The sequence below is a fragment of the Mytilus trossulus genome, chromosome 14 (genome assembly GCF_036588685.1).
Source record: "Mytilus trossulus isolate FHL-02 chromosome 14, PNRI_Mtr1.1.1.hap1, whole genome shotgun sequence".
Lineage (NCBI taxonomy): Eukaryota > Metazoa > Mollusca > Bivalvia > Mytilida > Mytilidae > Mytilus > Mytilus trossulus.
Genome location: NC_086386.1, coordinates 51,151,115 through 51,170,069, shown reverse-complemented (window position 1 = coordinate 51,170,069; position 18,955 = coordinate 51,151,115). Strand labels below are relative to the sequence as shown.

At 30.9% G+C, this 18,955-nt stretch overlaps 1 protein-coding gene across 1 annotated transcript; it reads left to right on the top strand.

Annotated features, from left to right (window-relative positions):
• The first annotated feature begins 13,217 nt into the window (after nucleotides 1-13,217).
• On the top strand, nucleotides 13,218-16,694 carry LOC134697846 (pancreatic secretory granule membrane major glycoprotein GP2-like). The gene is made up of 5 exons (XM_063560133.1): nucleotides 13,218-13,263; nucleotides 14,195-14,260; nucleotides 14,708-14,917; nucleotides 15,753-15,917; nucleotides 16,567-16,694. Exons 1-5 carry the CDS (start codon nucleotides 13,218-13,220, stop codon nucleotides 16,692-16,694), a joined length of 615 nt encoding a protein of 204 aa, XP_063416203.1.
• Nucleotides 16,695-18,955: the final 2,261 nt, after the last annotated feature.

Below are 18,955 nucleotides of genomic sequence, written 5' to 3'. Positions count from 1 at the left end.
ATGGTTTTACTGTATCACATAAACATTATCCGTTGTGATGATTGACTTGCACTTCTGGTGACATTTTCTTAGTGAGAATGTATTCACATATGGAACATATCTTGTCCTTATGCCCCACGTAAGTGTCATTAATAACTCCTGAACCACTTTACAGAATTTTGTAAATCATCGATACAATCTTTATCTCATGATGTATTTTTTCAAAGGACAATTTACAAAGTGTTACGTCCATAATTAATACCATAACATGCATGTTGGGAAAAACAACTTCTTATAAATGCATGCAAAGTATTTGATGCAGCATGATCTATTGTTATAGGTATCTAAAAATGGATCCCACCAGAACACAAAGACTAAGTCTATGAGGAAAATAAAGTTTTAGATCAACGACTAAAAATTGTCATGAACAGATAAAATATGAGATAGAGATAGAACTGGTATGAAAGGTGACAGTAGAACATTGAAATTATTTGAAAGGTAGGTATATATATAGTTTTACACTCAATTATGATTTTTTTAAAGTAAGTATTTGCAGTTATTCCTATAATTTTATTATATATTTTTTTAATATCATGAAATGTTGTAGTGTGTTCATATGACAACAAACCAACAACGAGCAAGTTCAAAAAAAATAAAGAGTAGAAATACAATTCTTCAACAATTGAAAGATATCATTAAAGTTAACAAAGAAGTCTACGGGAAGTACATATCCGTACACACAACTTCTCATTTAACTGTTTCACAGATTGCATTGATATTGTGCTCGAATAATCAGATTATATTAATACATATGTGTTTTGTTGCCGATCCAAAGATATCAGAGTGTTACAGCAGGACATAGTTGAACTTAGGAACCTAAAGGAAATATAAACAAAGATCTCCTTCTCTGTAACCGAATGACAGATTTAAAAGATAGTAATTTATTATAATGAGAATTTCCACTGGTACTAATAATGAAAAAATTCACAAAAAGAATACTTTTGTTTAATTTTTAAACTATTGCATATGTATAAAATGATAAAAAGTTGTAGGATTGTCACTGAGACAACTATCCACCAAATTTGAGACGATGTGAATGTGAACAATAATATACAACTGTACAGACTTCAACAATGAGAAAAGCCATACTGATTGTCGGCTACAAAAGACCATGACATAAACAATATATGAAACAATTTAATTCAGAAAAATTAACGACCTAATTTATAACAAAACAAATAAAAAATATTAAAAGTGCAGCCCGTATTGAAAACATGGACATTTGCCATGAACCCAGACTTGGGACGCTAAAATTCTTCTCCAAATCGTATAAGATCAGGCCCTGAAGTCATACAAAATTTTCTCAGTGCCCGGAGAAAAAAAAATCGTGGTCGAAAATTGAAATCCAGCATTTTGATTGGTTGATTTGTTGATTTTGGAGTTTGAGTATATAACTGACTCGAAAGTTTAATGACTTCAAGGACAGTTTTCAAGTAGGTAAATCAAACATTGTTCCATTTTTTTTTCTTTCATTTTTCTCCCTGTATAATATAAACCTTGTATAATTAACGTTATACCACCTTTAGCAATGCATGTACACTGATTCACATTATGTCATGGTTGACCTATGTTTAATCTTATTATTGGACTTTAGCAAAATGATAAATGTTATAATCCACTTTTTCCTTTCCAGAAACAAGTTGGCAAAGATATATATCACATGCATAGGAAGAGCAGTGGAAAATAACATTGAAGCAGAATTATGAAACAGTTATTTTAAAAAGACATTAAATTGAGAAAGAGAAAAACACATTTTTTTACTTTTTAATGCTGTTCATTCTTAAGATTACTGTTTATTGTATTTCGATGGAAGTTATTGCAGTTGATAAGAAGATAGAACAAAAATTTGAGTTCTTCAGCTTGTTTTATTCAGTCAATAAAAATTAATTTTGAAAAGCAAACCATATATGTTCAAAAATCAAAAAGGTTAATTATGTACCAAATGGCCTCCGTCAGACATTAATCAGTCTGTTGGAAATCTTTCTTTAAATTTTTATGCTTATTTTACAAAATGTACCTTTGTTTGTATGTCTGTAAGATTCAAATCAATCAGAGATTTCTGAGAAACTACAAACCAAGAGTTTCTGAAAGTCATCAGTCCTCATGTGAACATGCTATACTGAGTAATGTAGTTCTTACCCTTTCAACTCCCCGTTAACGGGATGCCTAAATATTTTAACACCAAATTTCATATATTGTTTTCGTAAAATACGCTTTGCAGTTTTATAGTAAAGAGTACAAGAGTTATGCATACATGTATCTAAGTTACTATTCACAATACACTCATTACAAGTGAATGAAATTGCAGCATGATTAATGTATATAAAAAAAAGAAATCTGTCAATAAATGTATTTAACCATTAAAAATCTTACAATGAGCATATGATTGGAAATTTATTTATGAGAAGTTAGACTAAAAAAAGTGGTCGTATTCTGAATATTCGCTCAGCTCACAGTAAAAGGAGAAAAACATACACTGTTCAGTCTGAAGGTACCTGTTCATGTAGGGGGACATGTCTTATAGCAGATTCTCTCCTTGTGGTGAACTAGCATGTTAAAAAGGAGCTAAGTGTATTATTGGTCTAGTTCTGTACAAAATATGTTAATTACATTGTATTTATATCGGAGTATCATGTCCTGTTCCTGCACTTAGTTGCCACTGGATCACATAACATCAATCCATCCACCCATCTTCTCAAAAGTAATATATCGAGTTCCAATGTTCAATATGTTCTGATTTGACTCAAGCAAGATATAAATACATGTAATATGGTATTGTCAAATAGAAGTATTTTAAAATGAGTATTAAAAACATAAACCTTGTAGACCACACAAGATGCAATTCTGACAATAAATGTGACATAAAGCCAGAATATTTAAAAACAAAAGAGCTAAAGTAACTGTCGAAGAGCTGGATCTAAAGCTGAACCACTTCAGGACAACAAAAATCAGAGCAATAAAAAAAAACATAACGAAAACATTAACATGTCACGATATAGAAAAAGAATGGAAATGGGGTAAGTGTCAAAGAGAACAATTAACCCACCCCAAATATACAAAACAACTAGGCATCACTATACAGATACAGTCTAATTTAAAAAGTGTTATAATGAAACAGTACTGAAGAAATTAGTAACGAAACACTACTAACTAAATCAGTACTGAATCATTACTGACGAAAACAGTACTGTCAACATCAGTACTGAAACAGTACTGACAAAATCAGTACTAAAACAGTACTGTCAAAATCAGTACTGAAACAGTACTGTCAAAATCAGTACTAAAACAGTACTGTCAAAATCAGTACTGAAACAGTACTGACAAAATCAGTACTGAAACAGTACTGTCAAAATCAGTACTAAAACAGTACTGTCAAAATCAGTACTGAAACAGTACTGACAAAATCAGTACTGATTTCATTGAAAGTATAACATTATAAGTTTTCAGTCTTTCCTTACAGTACTGATATGCACGAGGGTAGAAATGTACCAAAAAAGTATGGGTAAATTATTGGTAGTGTAGTATATAGCCCGGGTTGTGGACTCAAGTTGGATCAGGTGCAACAAATGCGGCAGTGTTAAGGGATATATCAAGCCCCCTTTATACGTCTAACCAATGTATTATTTCTGGACTCTATTTGTAATGTATCCAAAACTTTAAAAGGACGGGTTACTTCTTACCCAGCTAAAACCCTGGTTAGTCCTATGATGAAAATAATTCAGATGTGTATGGAATGTTTGATAAGTTACATTAACCCGGAGTATACCTGAATGGAATTGTTAAAAATATAGTACCTTTTCAATTTGCAATTCGTAAAATAACTGAACAGTGTGGACTGGTAGAAGAGGACGAAAAATGAGGACTTGGTTCTCAAATTGATGCTAAATGTGCTAGTCTAAGACTTCAGAAATGTAAAGATGGACCAAGGCTTTTTTTTGTATCAGCTCAGAGATCTTAATTGGGACTTGGAGATGAATGAGTGCTTCAACTTGTTACACCTTACATGTTACTTTCTGATTTAGACACTGGTTTTGATTTTTTCAAATAAAAATCAGTAAACTTTCGTTATTCCTTTTAATAAAATCATGTAAGCAAAGAGTTGTATGAATACCCTGAGATGTAGCCATAACTTATGAGAGCCCCCGCCATAAAAAATAATGTTCGCGCCATATAGTATTCACTCATTCTTTTTGTTTGTTACACTTTCCTACGTCATGACGATGACGACGATAACTCAAGTTTGCTACGACTGATTGAAATAAAACATTTACTCAACAATACACATAACCAGAAGAAGCCTTCCTTTTGTAGTTTGAAGCATTTTCGAATTTCATAACATAATAGTCATTTTTCTTGGAGTCAATCTTTCCGTCTGCTTTTCCATCCGTTCAATTTCCATCCGTTCAATTGTCTATTCATGTGTCAATAACAAATATGGTACTTTGTGTATTCTGAAAATTAGTCAGCTTTATAAAAGATTGCTTATAGAGCTCGGCATTTCTGCGACTTTGTACAGTGGTGTTCAAACTTTTAAATACATTAAAGATATGTACTTCCCCTTTTCATTGATGTTGGGTTCGTTTGGAAAAAGTGTAAATTAAAGTTGCTGTTAAATGTTGTCATCTAAAATGTTAACGAACACACTACCCCCCCCCCCCCCTTTTCCCCATCTTAATTTGCATTAGATAGAAATACCATTCGCTTTAAACGATGAAAATTTAATACAGTAGTTTCTTAACTTTTCTTTTTACAAATGAATCATTTCAGAAATTAAATAATTAAACAATGTATTTAACCCAGCACATACTTTATGTGTCTGTCCGAATTCTCGATCCTGTGGTTCGGTGGTTGTCGTTGGTTCATCTCTATCATATTTGTTGTTTTTCATAAATTGTTTTGTTATGAGTTAGGCCGTTAGTTGTCTTGTTGAATCCATCCACATTTTTCGGTCGGTGCTTTTTATAGCCGACTATAAGGTACGAGTTTTCGTTGTTGAAGGCCGTACGATAGCATATAATTGCTTACATACACTTTATTTGGTCCTGGTGGATAGTTATCGTATTTGCTATCATATCTCCACTGTTTGTATCTGAACAAAACCTAGCACCAACAAAATATAAATGTGCGGTTTATTTTATTGAACTTACAAACTTTCACCGAACAACAAATAAGACAACAGTCGTTAATAGTATATAATAACGATATATGAATGTATTTAGGATAATATGGTTGAAAAAGACCTTTTTGTACAAGGTCGAATAGCGGTACGCAACGACGATTTCTGAACGGAATAAACGACATATATTTAATAATATTTGATAAGTAAGTCATTTTGTATATTTGTAAGCCTGTAAAGCTTTGATATCAACAAAATATCGTCACTTGATATTATCGAAACAGTGATTAATTTCCTCTTGAAATTATGATATATTGCAAGACGCCATACAGACAAAAGTTGTTATTTTGCAATTCGCCGTACAACGTCCTGCGATTCGCCGTACAATAAACAAACAATGTTTTTGTCCATATTCTTTAAAAAACATCTTTTTGGCAACAAATTTCAGTTAATATGATGTCACACTATAATAATCTAAAAACGTGTCTGGAAAAATAATGAAAAACAGTTCAATATCTTGAGAATGGGGCGATAGAGGACGATCTACCTCGAAATTTTCCGGTACTAAGTGACAAGTTTTGGAGTATTACACAATATCTTGTATTAATTTTGTACTTATCGGACTAATAATTTAAAGGATTATATATGAGAAAATCATTTCTTAAGCGGCACCCTCATCCAATGAGTGGAAATTGCTTTAAATTGAATGAATTCTTAACTTGTTTACTTTTTTTTCTATTTCTCTCCGCTTCGTTAGTACCCAATTTCCGGTGGCGATGATACACAGTGTTACCTGATGAAGGATAATCAAATAAAGCGCTTGAGACCCATTAAATTAAAAACGTGTTATTCTTTTTGTTACAAGCCAATTGCTGAAATTCAAATAAACAGCGCTTTTCATGTTCAATTTACTATATATGTAGCGTTTTGACTAAGAGCTGCCTAGATTATAATTGTACTTTTTTTTATTTCGTTGTTGTTGGTTTTTTTCTCTCTTTTTTTCTGGTGGTCAATGAATGTCGTAAAACCTCATTTAGGCAAACAAAAAAGTCAAATTACAAAAAACCGAACCCTTAAGAGAATTTTCAAAACATGTCTTATCAAATTGAAAAATCAAATACTCAAACACATCAAGCATAGAAAAATATGCACACGTTCTTATTACATTTGTGAAACGATTTGATACTAGCATGATAGTCTGGAAAGCCGATTTACAGATATTTTGTAAAAAAATGTTTAAAAACGAATTATCGATGAATATAAGGATATTATTTGTTGAAATTAATATATTGTCTAGAAATAATTGTACTGCTAATTGTAATTTCGAACATATTGTTTTATACACATTCTTGATAATGCATTTAATGTCTTGTATCAACAAAATTGTTAAGTATCTATTATAAAAAAAAATGTCTATAAAAAGAACAAAACGCCTGCATGATAATATAAACATTAAGAATAACTAAGTATTTGTCTTTAATAATTATTTAATGATACGGTTTCAATTCTGTAAATTAAACATACAATAGATATAGGAAGATGTGGTGTGAGTGCCAATGAGACAACTCTCCATCCAAGTAACAATTTAAAAAGTAAACCATTATAGGTTAAAGTACGGCCTTCAACACGGAGCCTTGGCTCACACCGAACAACAAGCTATAAAGGGCCCCAAAATAACAAGTGTAAAACCATTTTTTAAATGGTAGATTCGTTTGTTTTAGCTGAGAACATGATACGTTATACCAATAATACTCTCTAAATGTAAAGGTACACTAAAGATAGTTTATTCTCATAAAACCATGCAAGTACAAAGGTTACAGAGAAGTTGAAAAATAATATACATAAAAAAAAAAAAATATGCATTTAAAATGCATAAAATTCAAAAATTTTCGGATGAGATAACATATTAAAGAATATATATATATAGATTTTGATAGTCAAGTGTAATAGCTAAAATTGTATAAAGAAATAAAAAACAATACAAACGGTTAATAACATGCAATTAAGGAAAACGACGAAAATAAAAACAACTATATCAACATTGTTGCTCAGATTTTAATTTGATAATCAATAATCTATTGTTTTGGAGTTTAAAAAAACATGTGACATAAATTAAAGAGAAAATATCAAAGTATTGTAAAAGAAAAATGGCGGAGCGTCAGCCATTGACAGTTACTTGATATGTCAACAAAAGTTTTACGGATATAATGGAGAAGATCACAACATTAATCTTTTTTCTTTTCATTCATTTCTTAGCGACTAAATGTGAGTATCTTATGATTTTTTATGTGTGAAATATAAAAAAAACGAGATATAACTACTCTTAATATCAGCACAACAATGTTAAATCTGCAAATATATGTAAATATAACATAAAGCCACTGATGTTTACCTATACAAGTATAACAATAAAACTAAATGTCATTTTGCGCTTACTATTCAGTAAAGCCTTTGTTCATTATTAAAAGCCTTACAATTTACTTTAAACTATTTCATTATCATAATTTGGTAATTGGTGAAAAGTCGTAACATACGTAGTTATGCCACTTATTTTGTGGGTTATACATTGTCTCACCATTGTAAATATGTGCCACCTTTGATTAATATTTTGCATCATTTTTGTTCTCATAATTTGAACAACAAGTTAATTTAGTTTGTTTTGTATTTCCATATTCCATGTGCTCCTTTCAACAAAGTTAACGTTATTATAGTTTACGACATTTTGTACAATGTATGTATTGTCGCTCAAATATTGTTTTACGTCTCCTTCATTTTTTAAATTTTGCTTTTAATTGTGTCATACATGTGTTGGTCATTTTGTTGTTTAGTGTATGTTCAATAGATTTTGTCATTAAACGTTTTGATTGAGTTACGCCATTTTAACTAACATTTGTATATAGTGTGATCTTTCTATATTTTAATTTTATATCACTTAAGGTTAGGATTTATGTTTGCACTTGTAAAATAGTAAATACCTGGTGTGTTTGTTTGCAACTGTCAAATGCCCAGAAACTGTTTTTCAGTGTTTGTGTTGTCGTATGTGTTTTTTGTTTATGCCGTTTAGTTTTCCAGTTATAATTTGGATTTTTGGGTGTTACTTATAGCTTGTTGTTCGTTATGAGCAAAGGATACGTGTTTCAGGCCTGCTTTTGCCCTTTAATGGTTTATCTCTTACTAATTGTGACTTGGATGATTACTTAAATCATTGATACTCATACCACATTTCTTTATATTCGCACCAACATTTTATTATGATAAATGATTGTGAAAAGACTTACACTGTTATATGTACAACATTGCACTCTACAATATGTATCGCATTTATTATAATGATGATAATAACAATATGACATGTTATCAGCTGACGTATTAATATTGACCTATAACTTTTTTCAAGGTGATCCATGTGAAACTTACAAAGTTCTAGACTTCACAGAGGACTACGTCCGATCTGTAGCAAACGCTGCGTCTTCTCCTACACTTTGTGACAATACACTAGAAGCTGGCTGGTATCGTGTAACTAGCTATGCTGGAGAACGGATGCCAACAGAATGTATTATAGGTGGAATGAGGTGTGGCACATCATCTTCAATTTGGATGAACGGTATTTGTTTTTATTGACATATCTTTTGATCAATCACATATATATTAATAAATTTTTAAAGCTTATCAACGAATAAACATGTATAACACATGCTTATTATTGATGAATGTACTGGTACGCCTTCAAAATAGAGAAATATTGATGAAAAGAAAACGAAAAAGAAAGCATGCAACTCTTTTCATCTCAATATGACAAGTAAAAATGAACTTCTCATGTTCAATTACTGACGCAAAACAGATGTGTTTGTATAACAGGGAACCCTACGAACATCAACAAGGAGCTAACTAGTATCGTATATTTTGTTGAAGAATGGTCTTTTAAAACAAGGTCACGATGTCACGTGCACAAAAACGATGAAAACAACCAACGCCCTTATTTATGATAGATAAAACCAAAACAGAGATAAATGACGATCACTGAATAACTAGTCTATCTAAGGATAATATCGATCGTGGTAGTAGGCAAATCATTTTATATTATAAAACCTACTCGTATCTCGAAATAACACGACAACCATAATGAACATTGTGTAATTACATACTGTTAATAGTTTAAAATTGTTGAACTCATCAGAGTAACATGACGAACAAACCAAACACAACAAGCATAAAACCATTGTACATATTAAATGAAAGAGCATCATAACAGAATAATTTGGGCGATTTCTTTCTTTAAGTAAGCACTTTTTTCTTATATGTATTAACATGTATTAAAACTATATTTTCATCACTTATGATTTAGGAACTTATCCAGAGACCTGTGTAGTTGAGACTGTTCAAGCATGCGCAGCACATTATGATGGAGATTGTTGTAAATACTCATATGACATAGAGGTCAAGAACTGTACAAACTATTTGGTGTACAATTTGCTTCCGGTGTCGTCATGCTATCAGGCGTACTGCTTTGGTATGTTTAGTAATTTCAAGTTCAAAATTTATCTGCGAAAAGATTAAGAAAAATATAGAACATTATATAAAAAACATATAGCTGAGAGGGTGATTAAGCAGATTGTTACCCCGTGAAAATATTGTAAACCGCGGCGAAGCCAAGGTAGAAAATGCTTTTTTTGAGGGGTAACAATCTAAGGAGAGTATTCAGCCATGTGAGAGGGTAAATAAACTACCTCGTATTAGTCAATCGAAATATGACATTTTAACGTGAAGTTTAATAAACCCTTGTATTGCATTTTTTTTTACAGAGTTCATTTGCTCCATGTGTTACTAATTATTAATTATTGTCTCAAGAAACTATTATCTCCTTTAATAAAAAAGTAATGTACTTAAAATTATACTCAATATCTAATTTCAATTTTAAAGGCATTTAACTATTCTAAGAAAAATTTTGAACATGGTATACTAGTTTATGTAACAAAACAAAAGTAAAACCCCCATACTGATAACACAATTGAAAATTTTATCAGCGGTAATATCGGTTAACCATAAGAACGTTTACCTTATTGTATAAGGTGCTGAAATTCCATGTCCTGCTGGTGAAACATCTGATAATGGATTTACACCTGGATGTAAATGTAAGTAGTAACATATTTATAAACTGTTGTACATTATTCTAAAACATGGTTATATATTCTATTGGTAATTTTTATATTTATCAATCCTTGAACTATATGTATCTATCTATTCAAATTTAGTTTACTACATTAGCTGTTTAATAGAACATATGCTTCTCTTTGACAATTAAATCAAAATGAATAAGGGAAACACTCTGCTCCATTATACGATTTAGTTCTATATAAAACATATTTTGATTTGATGGTTATGTTCCTTAATATTCACATAAACAGCACATTAGGTTTTCAGAGTATGGTTCCAGATTTAGATAAACTCATCATAGATATTGAAATTTGTATATGTGTCAGACGCGCTTTTTGTCTAGAATGACTTATAAATGGCACTAGAATCATGAAAATTGAATAAAAACTCATAATCGGTACGAAGTTGAAAAACATTAAGGATCAATTTCTTTTTTGAGAAAGCAGTACTGAGTATTTCCTCGTTTAACAAAATCAACGTTCTTTAAGCTAGCTCTAGAGTTTGTCATACATGTTGGTAGTAAACCTACCATAAGTAGTCATTTCGAGAAAATATGAAGCAGATTTATCTGTGTCGGTAATATCTTTAATTTCAAGTTCACTTGGATATATTAAATGTAAATGGTCACTGAATCTTTTATTATTAAGAGACGGTACATCGTCAATATACCAAGAGGTGAAATTAAAAGACTGGGTAAATTTCTTTTCTCCTTTCTGTACAAGTCCGTGGATAAATTCTGCTTCATAGAAATACAAAACAAATCTGCAAGTAGAGGAGTGCAGTTGATACTCATTGAGTTTCTAATAGTCTGTTGAAAGACCAAACCTCCAAATTCAACACATATGTTGTCGATTAAAAATTTTAACTTTGACAAATACAGTAAAGTTATAAATTCATGAGGTAGAAAAGCCTTTTAAACTTTTCAAAAAAATCTTCGTTTAAACAGTTATTTTATGTTAATGATAATTCATGTCAACACAGAAGGGTTTTTCTATAAGTCTGGTGATATCCTCGGGAAATAAAATCTCTACCAGCGGTGGTATCGATGTAGCGATTTTTTTGCAAATCGTTTTGGAATTCTAATTAGCTCAACTGGCCAAAAGGACCAAACAAGTTTTCTGGTCAATGTAGCTGAAATTTAAACACGGTGAATATGCAAATTTTGTCTTTTATTTTTAAAACCGTTATAAATACAGAAAATCTGACAGAGGCCAACATGTTTAGAATATAAACATCTCTCAATTGTCCATAAAGGTAACAAATTGTCAGGCGACTTCTAACGGAGTTATAACCCTTTAATGACAATTTTTACCATTTTTTAAGTTATGACTGTTATGTCAAAAACCATAATAATTACAGAGAAAACTTTATTTAATGTGACTCTGTGCGTACGTAAAACATCATACTTTGAACGATAAAATTATTTCATTTATTAATATACTTTTACTTATGGATCTTGACATACTTTGAATGACAAAACTATTTTATTCTATGATACTACTTTTTCTGTTAAGTCTGTTTTTTATGATATACATTTGACGTGAAACTGTACTTATGTATGTCGTTTTACTTTGAAAACACACAATTATTTTATTTCTTATTATTACTTTTACTGTTAAGTCAGTTTTTTGTTATATCTACTTTACGTGACTCTGCATTTACATGTATGTATGCCGTCATACTTTGACTTATTTTATGTCTACCTGTGCGATTTTTCACCAGTACTGAATACATTTCATCCGTTACGGGTAGACTTTACATAGATAGATAAGCCGTCTAAGATAAGCAAAATGAGTATGTTTAATTTGATGAATGCCTTTTTGTGCTTCTTACATTTGTTGTTTTTATAGTGATTAAGATGATAACACAATATTGACTGCTGTACCCCTATTTTTGACAATTTTTACTCTTTGAATATGTTTGTTTTGATCATGCATCGTTGACAATGTAATGGAAATTGATGCGACTGTCATACACGTGAGAGGTTTAGCTAGCTATAAAACCAGATTCAATCCACCATTTGCTACATACGAAAATGCCTGTACCAAGTCAGGAATATGACAGTTTTTATCCATTCGTTTGATTCGTTTGGACTTTTGATTTTGCCTTTTGATTTTGGACTTTCCTTTTTGAATTTTCCTCGGAGTTCAGTATTTCTGTGTTTTTGCTTTGAATGGGCAAAAATGATCGGTTGGACATAGGAATATTCAAGTAGCTTTTAGTTTCCTCCTGTGAATATTTTGCATATCAGATATATAAAAAACGTTTACTTTTTATTTACATGTATGCATTTTTAATCCAAAAAGTCTTATCCCTTAGAGACACATGGTATCGCTCCTTTAAAAACTAATTCAATTGCCTATAAAATTTTGTTTCACTTTAGTTTGTTTTATCCTGAATAAAAGAATTGAAAATATGTTAACTTCTGTTGTTACTAAATTATGTGTTTCGTGTTACGGTCATTATCAACTTTATCAATATATATTATCTTGTAGTTGATCCTTGCTTGGATGAAAATTATCAAACTTTAGATGATTGGCAGCGATCAGTTTATAATACAATAAATGGCAATTTGTGTGATAATCGGCTGACTCCAGGATGGTACCGTCCGATAAGTCTCGTAGGAAATACGATGCCAACAGAATGTATACAAAACGGATTCAGATGCGGAACGACTTATCCAATATGGATGAATGGTAGAAAAAATATTAAACCAAAAAAAACAAGAGAATTAAATTTCAATGATGTTTTATTTTGGGAATATGTCGATTAAACTTTTAAAAACTCAAAGTGATACATTTGTAAAACTTGATGCGAGAAAAGGTTAATTAAGATTATTTGAAATTGATTTGGCTATATCAGTTTTTCAATCAGTGATAAAGTCAAAGTTGAACAAAGTTAATTTAAAATGATAGCCGATATAAGATTAAAGAAATATAAATGTTTTGTTACAGGTTCGTATCCATCTATTGGGGTAATTGCAGATGTTGAGGCCTGTGTTGCAAACTTCAACGGAGGCTGCTGTTCTAGTTCATATGCGATCCAGGTTAAAAATTGTGAGAGTTTTTACGTATATAACTTACAAGCCACAAGTGGATGCTACCAATCCTATTGTTTCGGTGAGATATAACATTTCTTGGATTATTTTTTTCTTACATTTGTTTTTATCTGTGTGTTGTTCATAAGTGTATTTTAAAAAATTCTTATTAACAAAATCAGGAAATAGAAAGTAATAAATAAAAAAACAAAAAAAGGGGTAGGATTGCCAATTAGACAACTCTTCACAAGAGAATCAATGGCACAACTATAGGTTACCGTACGGTTTTCATCAATAGGCAAAGCCTATACCGAAAAGGTAGCTATAAAAAGCAACAATCTGACAAATTTTAAACAATTTAAACGACGGCTTAATTTATATACCAAAAAAAACGAAAAACAAATATAAGGAACATCAACGAACGAGAACCACTGAATTACAGTCTCCTGACTTCGCACTGGCACATACATACATAATAGGGCGGGGCTAGGCATATTAGCGGGGTCTCAATCCTCCCCTTACCTGGGCCAGTGGTGTGACAATGCATCAGTCGATTTATCATAACTGTTATATGATAAAAAAAAATTGAAACATAGCGCAAAGTTATAAATGTATAGGAAATCAAAGACATTATAGACCGCTAAACCGAAATATTGATCATATGAAAAATGACTTGTATTTCTGTACAAATTATATTAAAACTATCAGTTTCAACTTATTACTTTGTTTTTTGACACATGTAGCATATTTCATCTTTCAGCGGTTGTTTTGAATTAGCCAAACACATATTTGAATTGACAGAAGTGTAAATTATACGAAGTTACATGCTATACATATATACATTTTAGGTACTGAAGTTAAATGTCCAGTGGGAGAAACTTCGGACAATGGAGGGTTTACACCAGGATGTGAATGTGCGTATTCAGTCGATATAAGAACAAAAATGTAAAGTTAACTTCTTAAAAATAAAATATTTATAAGCATCATTTGTATATTTCCTAGTCGTAAGTGTATTTTTACTTCTGTCTAAAGACAAATATCATATAAAAAAATCTAATCGTTTTTATTTTATATTTAAATATCATATTAATAACGATGGTATATATTCGACAATATCCTTTTTAAGTATGTGTTGTCCGACAATCGCAAATTAGAGCACAAATGAAAAACTAGCTATACGACAACACGTAATTATAAAAGACAGTACGCTCTTTATGGTTTACTTTGAGTATTGTTTTTATAATTGAAAAAAGGCATTAGATTATTCACAGCAAGTAAATATTGATTAATAAATATTCCACAAAAATATCCAGAATCTGCATATACATGTATATAGATAAAAATCTTATGTAATTTTTTAGTTGACCCTTGTCATAACAGCAACTACGAGGTACTTATTGGAGAATTGAAAAGGTCTTCAAACTATACACTGCAGTCCGATGATGTGGCAATAGAGGACAGCCGAATAACATCGGGATGGTATAGAATTGATAGTGCAACCGGAAATGATATAGTCAATGAGAGCGTGTCTATGATGCAGTGTGGTACTTTATATCCATTGTGGATGGACGGTTAGCACAGATTTATATATTATTTGAGTACATTTTCTTGGTTTGAATGTATGTTTACGGCCTTTTGATATGTCGTATTGATAATTATCTAGAATAAAGCAATGCTTTTTGACAGATATCATGTAAATAAATATGTACCAGTTCAATAACTTCAAACCTTATTCTCTCAATCAATAATATTTTTTTATGAGGTTTTATACATTAATATCTACTCTACTCTGAAACCAGAGGTGTGCCTTTCAAATGCAGGATATTCACACAAGACAAGACTATGGCACAATAATCGTTTTACAAGTACAAATTTGCCAAACAGTAATTACATGGAGATATATATCAAATTTTGTATAAATGAGACAATATCAAATGTCTACTGGTAAAGCTTTTGAAAGGCAAAAAAGGATATTCTTTTAGTTTAGTCAACCAAACTAAACACATGCGTACGAAAAATGAGAGAATACATAATTAAACATTGAAATTTAAGAGAGAAATTTGAGATTTGCAATAAGATGTGCAAAATAACCCTATAGAAAATGAGCATATGCCAAAGGTATAAAATAGTAGATTTGTAAACATCATCTAAAATAAAAAAAATAAATTGATAATACAATTCCTGATGATGGCGGGCTTATGTTTAAAACCTAGTAAAGACTCTTCAAACATACTGCTGAACGCTATGCAGTCAGTTACAGTATTCTCCCAGATCATGCTAATGCTCCATGAGTAAAATAGTGTCATTCATCAATTGATTTGGAAAACATTTTGACATAAATTATATAAGTATATCGGATTTAGTGAATATCGAGTTTAATTTAAATTGAAAGTATTGATGTTTCAGGAAATATACCGGATGTTTCTGATATGACGGTCGACAGAAAAGTTTGTAGATCAGGAATATCCAGTATTTGTGACCAGATGGTTGACATAAAAGTTCGAAATTGTGGTAGCTATAGAACCTATCATTTAACACAGCTGGATGTTGACAAATCAGCATATTGCTTTGGTATGATAATATTTTATAGAAAATTTTGTTGTGTACTTCTAGTCAGAAATTGCGTTTACTAATAAGCCACATCATAAGAAGTATAGTATCCCAGTAGTAATATGGTCGTCATCAATACCAAAATAAAACAATGAATTCAATTAAAATCAACAGTCGAAGATGTATGAGAACAAGTTACACGTTTTGTTGTTGTCACTTGTTTTTTTTAATACTTTCAAATAAAATTAAACTAGAATTCTAGTCTATCAAAGTCGTCATATGCTAGTGTACTATCCCTCTGTATCCCTACCATGGTAACAACTTTATTCATCACAATCTAAAATGATAATATTTTTCGTGATTATATATTCATTGTCGTAGAAGAAAACAACCTAACAATGCCATTTATATATTTTCATCTTCAAAATGCTTAGGCACACTTTATGTCACATGTACCTTAATTCTACTGGTATGTTATTTCCTCAATTAGTGCAAAACTTAATTTATTTTGTAACCTTATGCTATTGTGCATCGCCTATTTCTACCGTTGTCTTCATTAAACATGTTCAATTAGGTTGGGTCTGTTCAAGATGATTAGATCTTTCTATTGATGAGACAATTTCTAGTGATTTTTGTCCTTTATTTCTGATACGTTATTTAAACATTTTAGGTACTCTACCCGTCCCTGATACTACAATTACAACCACAGGACATCCTCCAGGAAAACCTCGACCAAAAGAAGGTATGTTCCATATACCAATTCTAATTTATCATGGTATGTACGTTAATGCCATGTGATGTTAAGATAACTGGATTTAATCGATCACTTTTCAATCAAAAACTATTATGATAAAAAAATAAGATGTGGTATGATTGCCAATGAGACAACTGTCCACAAGAGACCAAAATGACACAGACTTTAACAATTACCGTACGGCCTTCAACAAAAAGCAAAGCCCATACCGCATAGTCAGCTATAAAAGGCTTTGTTAAGACAATGTAAAACAATTCAAACAAGAAAACTAACGGCCTTATTTATATAAAAATACGAACTAAAAACAAATATGTAACACATTAACAAACGACAACCCCTGAACTACAGGCTTCTGACTTGGGACAGGCACACATAAATAATGTGGCGGGGTTTAATATGTTAGCAGGAACCCAACCCTCCCCTAACCTGGATGCACATATATGAGAGTCCTCGCAGTTATCTGGCAGCTAGTTATCTTCCATTTCTACCTTGTTCACTTCTCCTTTCAAAATAAAGATTTAAGCAACTCATGTAAATGTACATTTTATCATAATTTCAAATTAAATGCTTTAATAAGTAAAACGAGCTGTGACGAAGTACAACTGCAGTACGATATATCTTACAAAGTATAACACAATAAAAGATGTTTTGAATTATAATTGTTATTGGCTGCACAGATAACTGAATCTTACCAAAATCGTATAAAGTTATTAATGTGCGCGAGTGATACCACTTTATTTTACACGTGTTCATGATACGATTGAGGGTGAATCTTTGAAAATGGTCTATGTCTTTCTCAAGTTAATTTGCTTTCAAGTGTCTTTCTGTGCTTTAATAGGTGATGAGCATGAAAAAGAAGACAAACCGTATATATGGGTAATTGTGGTTATGCTTGCAGTGCTTTTAACAATATTGTTTACTATTCTCATTTTAAGGTAAGTTTGATGACACAAAATAACTATAGTTCATGTATTTCTTTAAGATTTTAACCACTTTTTGTTAATAAAAACACGAACTATGGAAATGTTATTCCAAAGTCAAATTTTTGAAATGAATTGATGCTTTAACCTTCCATAAGAATGGTATAATTTCATACAATAGATAAGTAATGTTTAAAGATCAGTATCGAAACATAAGTAAATCGAAAGTAGTTTGTCTTGAAATCATCTTACTTATTTTTCAATCAAAATCGATTAATAATAACATATAAATTTTTACCATTTTGATATGGTCTTTTACTTCAATCATCATGGTAACCCGTTTGAATATACTGTGTAGGCTGATGTGATATTTTGCTCACAGATTATTGGATTTTATTCCCAACAACAATTCCTGTTTTATTGATACAAGTAGCTCGAGTAATACGTGTCGTATCTTCTGACATACGTTAGTTTCTGTTATGTTGTTTTTGCTTTGGTTTCTCGTCAACATTAAAGTTGAACAACTTTAAATAATGTTTGTATTCAAAAAATGTTTATCTGTCCTCGCATAATAATTAAGTGTATGTGTCTTTTTTTCTAAATGATTTGTTTAATATTAAGATCACGGAACTAAAAAAAATGCTAATTTTTATTTTGTAATTTTGTGGTTCAACAATAAAAAAAAAATTTTTTTTTTTTTTATTTTCTATTTTTGATTTTTAAGATTGCTTGTTCCAAAATCTTCTCCAAAACGCTCAGGTAGCATTTACAAGGTTCAGCCTATTAATGGAGAAGTGAAAACAGAAAAAGTAGCCAACACTAATAACCAGTGGACGGACAAAGAAATAAGTGGTTCACTACCCCCAAGAAGTACAAGCTTTTTAGGGCTGAAAGATACGACTACTAAATTATTTGAAAAGCATAATGCTGAAGGATTCAAAACTATACGACCTAATAAATTGTAGTAAAGACAGTGATAACTTTTGTTTATAAACATGAAAACTTGCATGTATATTTTTCAAGATGATGTTGTACATATTATTTACTTGGTTCCGATTTCAATACTGTTTAGACACTTGTTTGAGTTGTATTGCAGCAAATTGTTTTCAAAAAGTTGATGCTTTTATTTGTTTGTTTTTTTATTATTATTTTTTTTGGGGGGATATGCAACTTTTTTTTCCAGATATATCTTACACTCTTATTCCTAGTTTAATGTATGCTTATAATAGTATCACACACTAATGCATCAATTGGAACTTACTACGCCGAACACAATATATTATTCGTTCGTTTACAAAAACACCTTACAAAGTAGATCGATAACAAATGTCATATTTCTGACTGAGCACTGACTTTTTAAAAATGAAAGTATTGGATTAAATCTA

Bases quoted from the DNA above. Each gene is read 5' to 3' on its own strand.
- LOC134697846 (XM_063560133.1), top strand. From the start codon at position 13,218: ATGATAGCCGATATAAGATTAAAGAAATATAAATGTTTTGTTACAG. The intron at 13,264-14,194 runs GTTCGTATCCAT...TATACATTTTAG, and splicing joins ATATAAATGTTTTGTTACAG to GTACTGAAGTTAAATGTCCA. The intron at 14,918-15,752 runs GTTAGCACAGAT...TTGATGTTTCAG, and splicing joins ATATCCATTGTGGATGGACG to GAAATATACCGGATGTTTCT.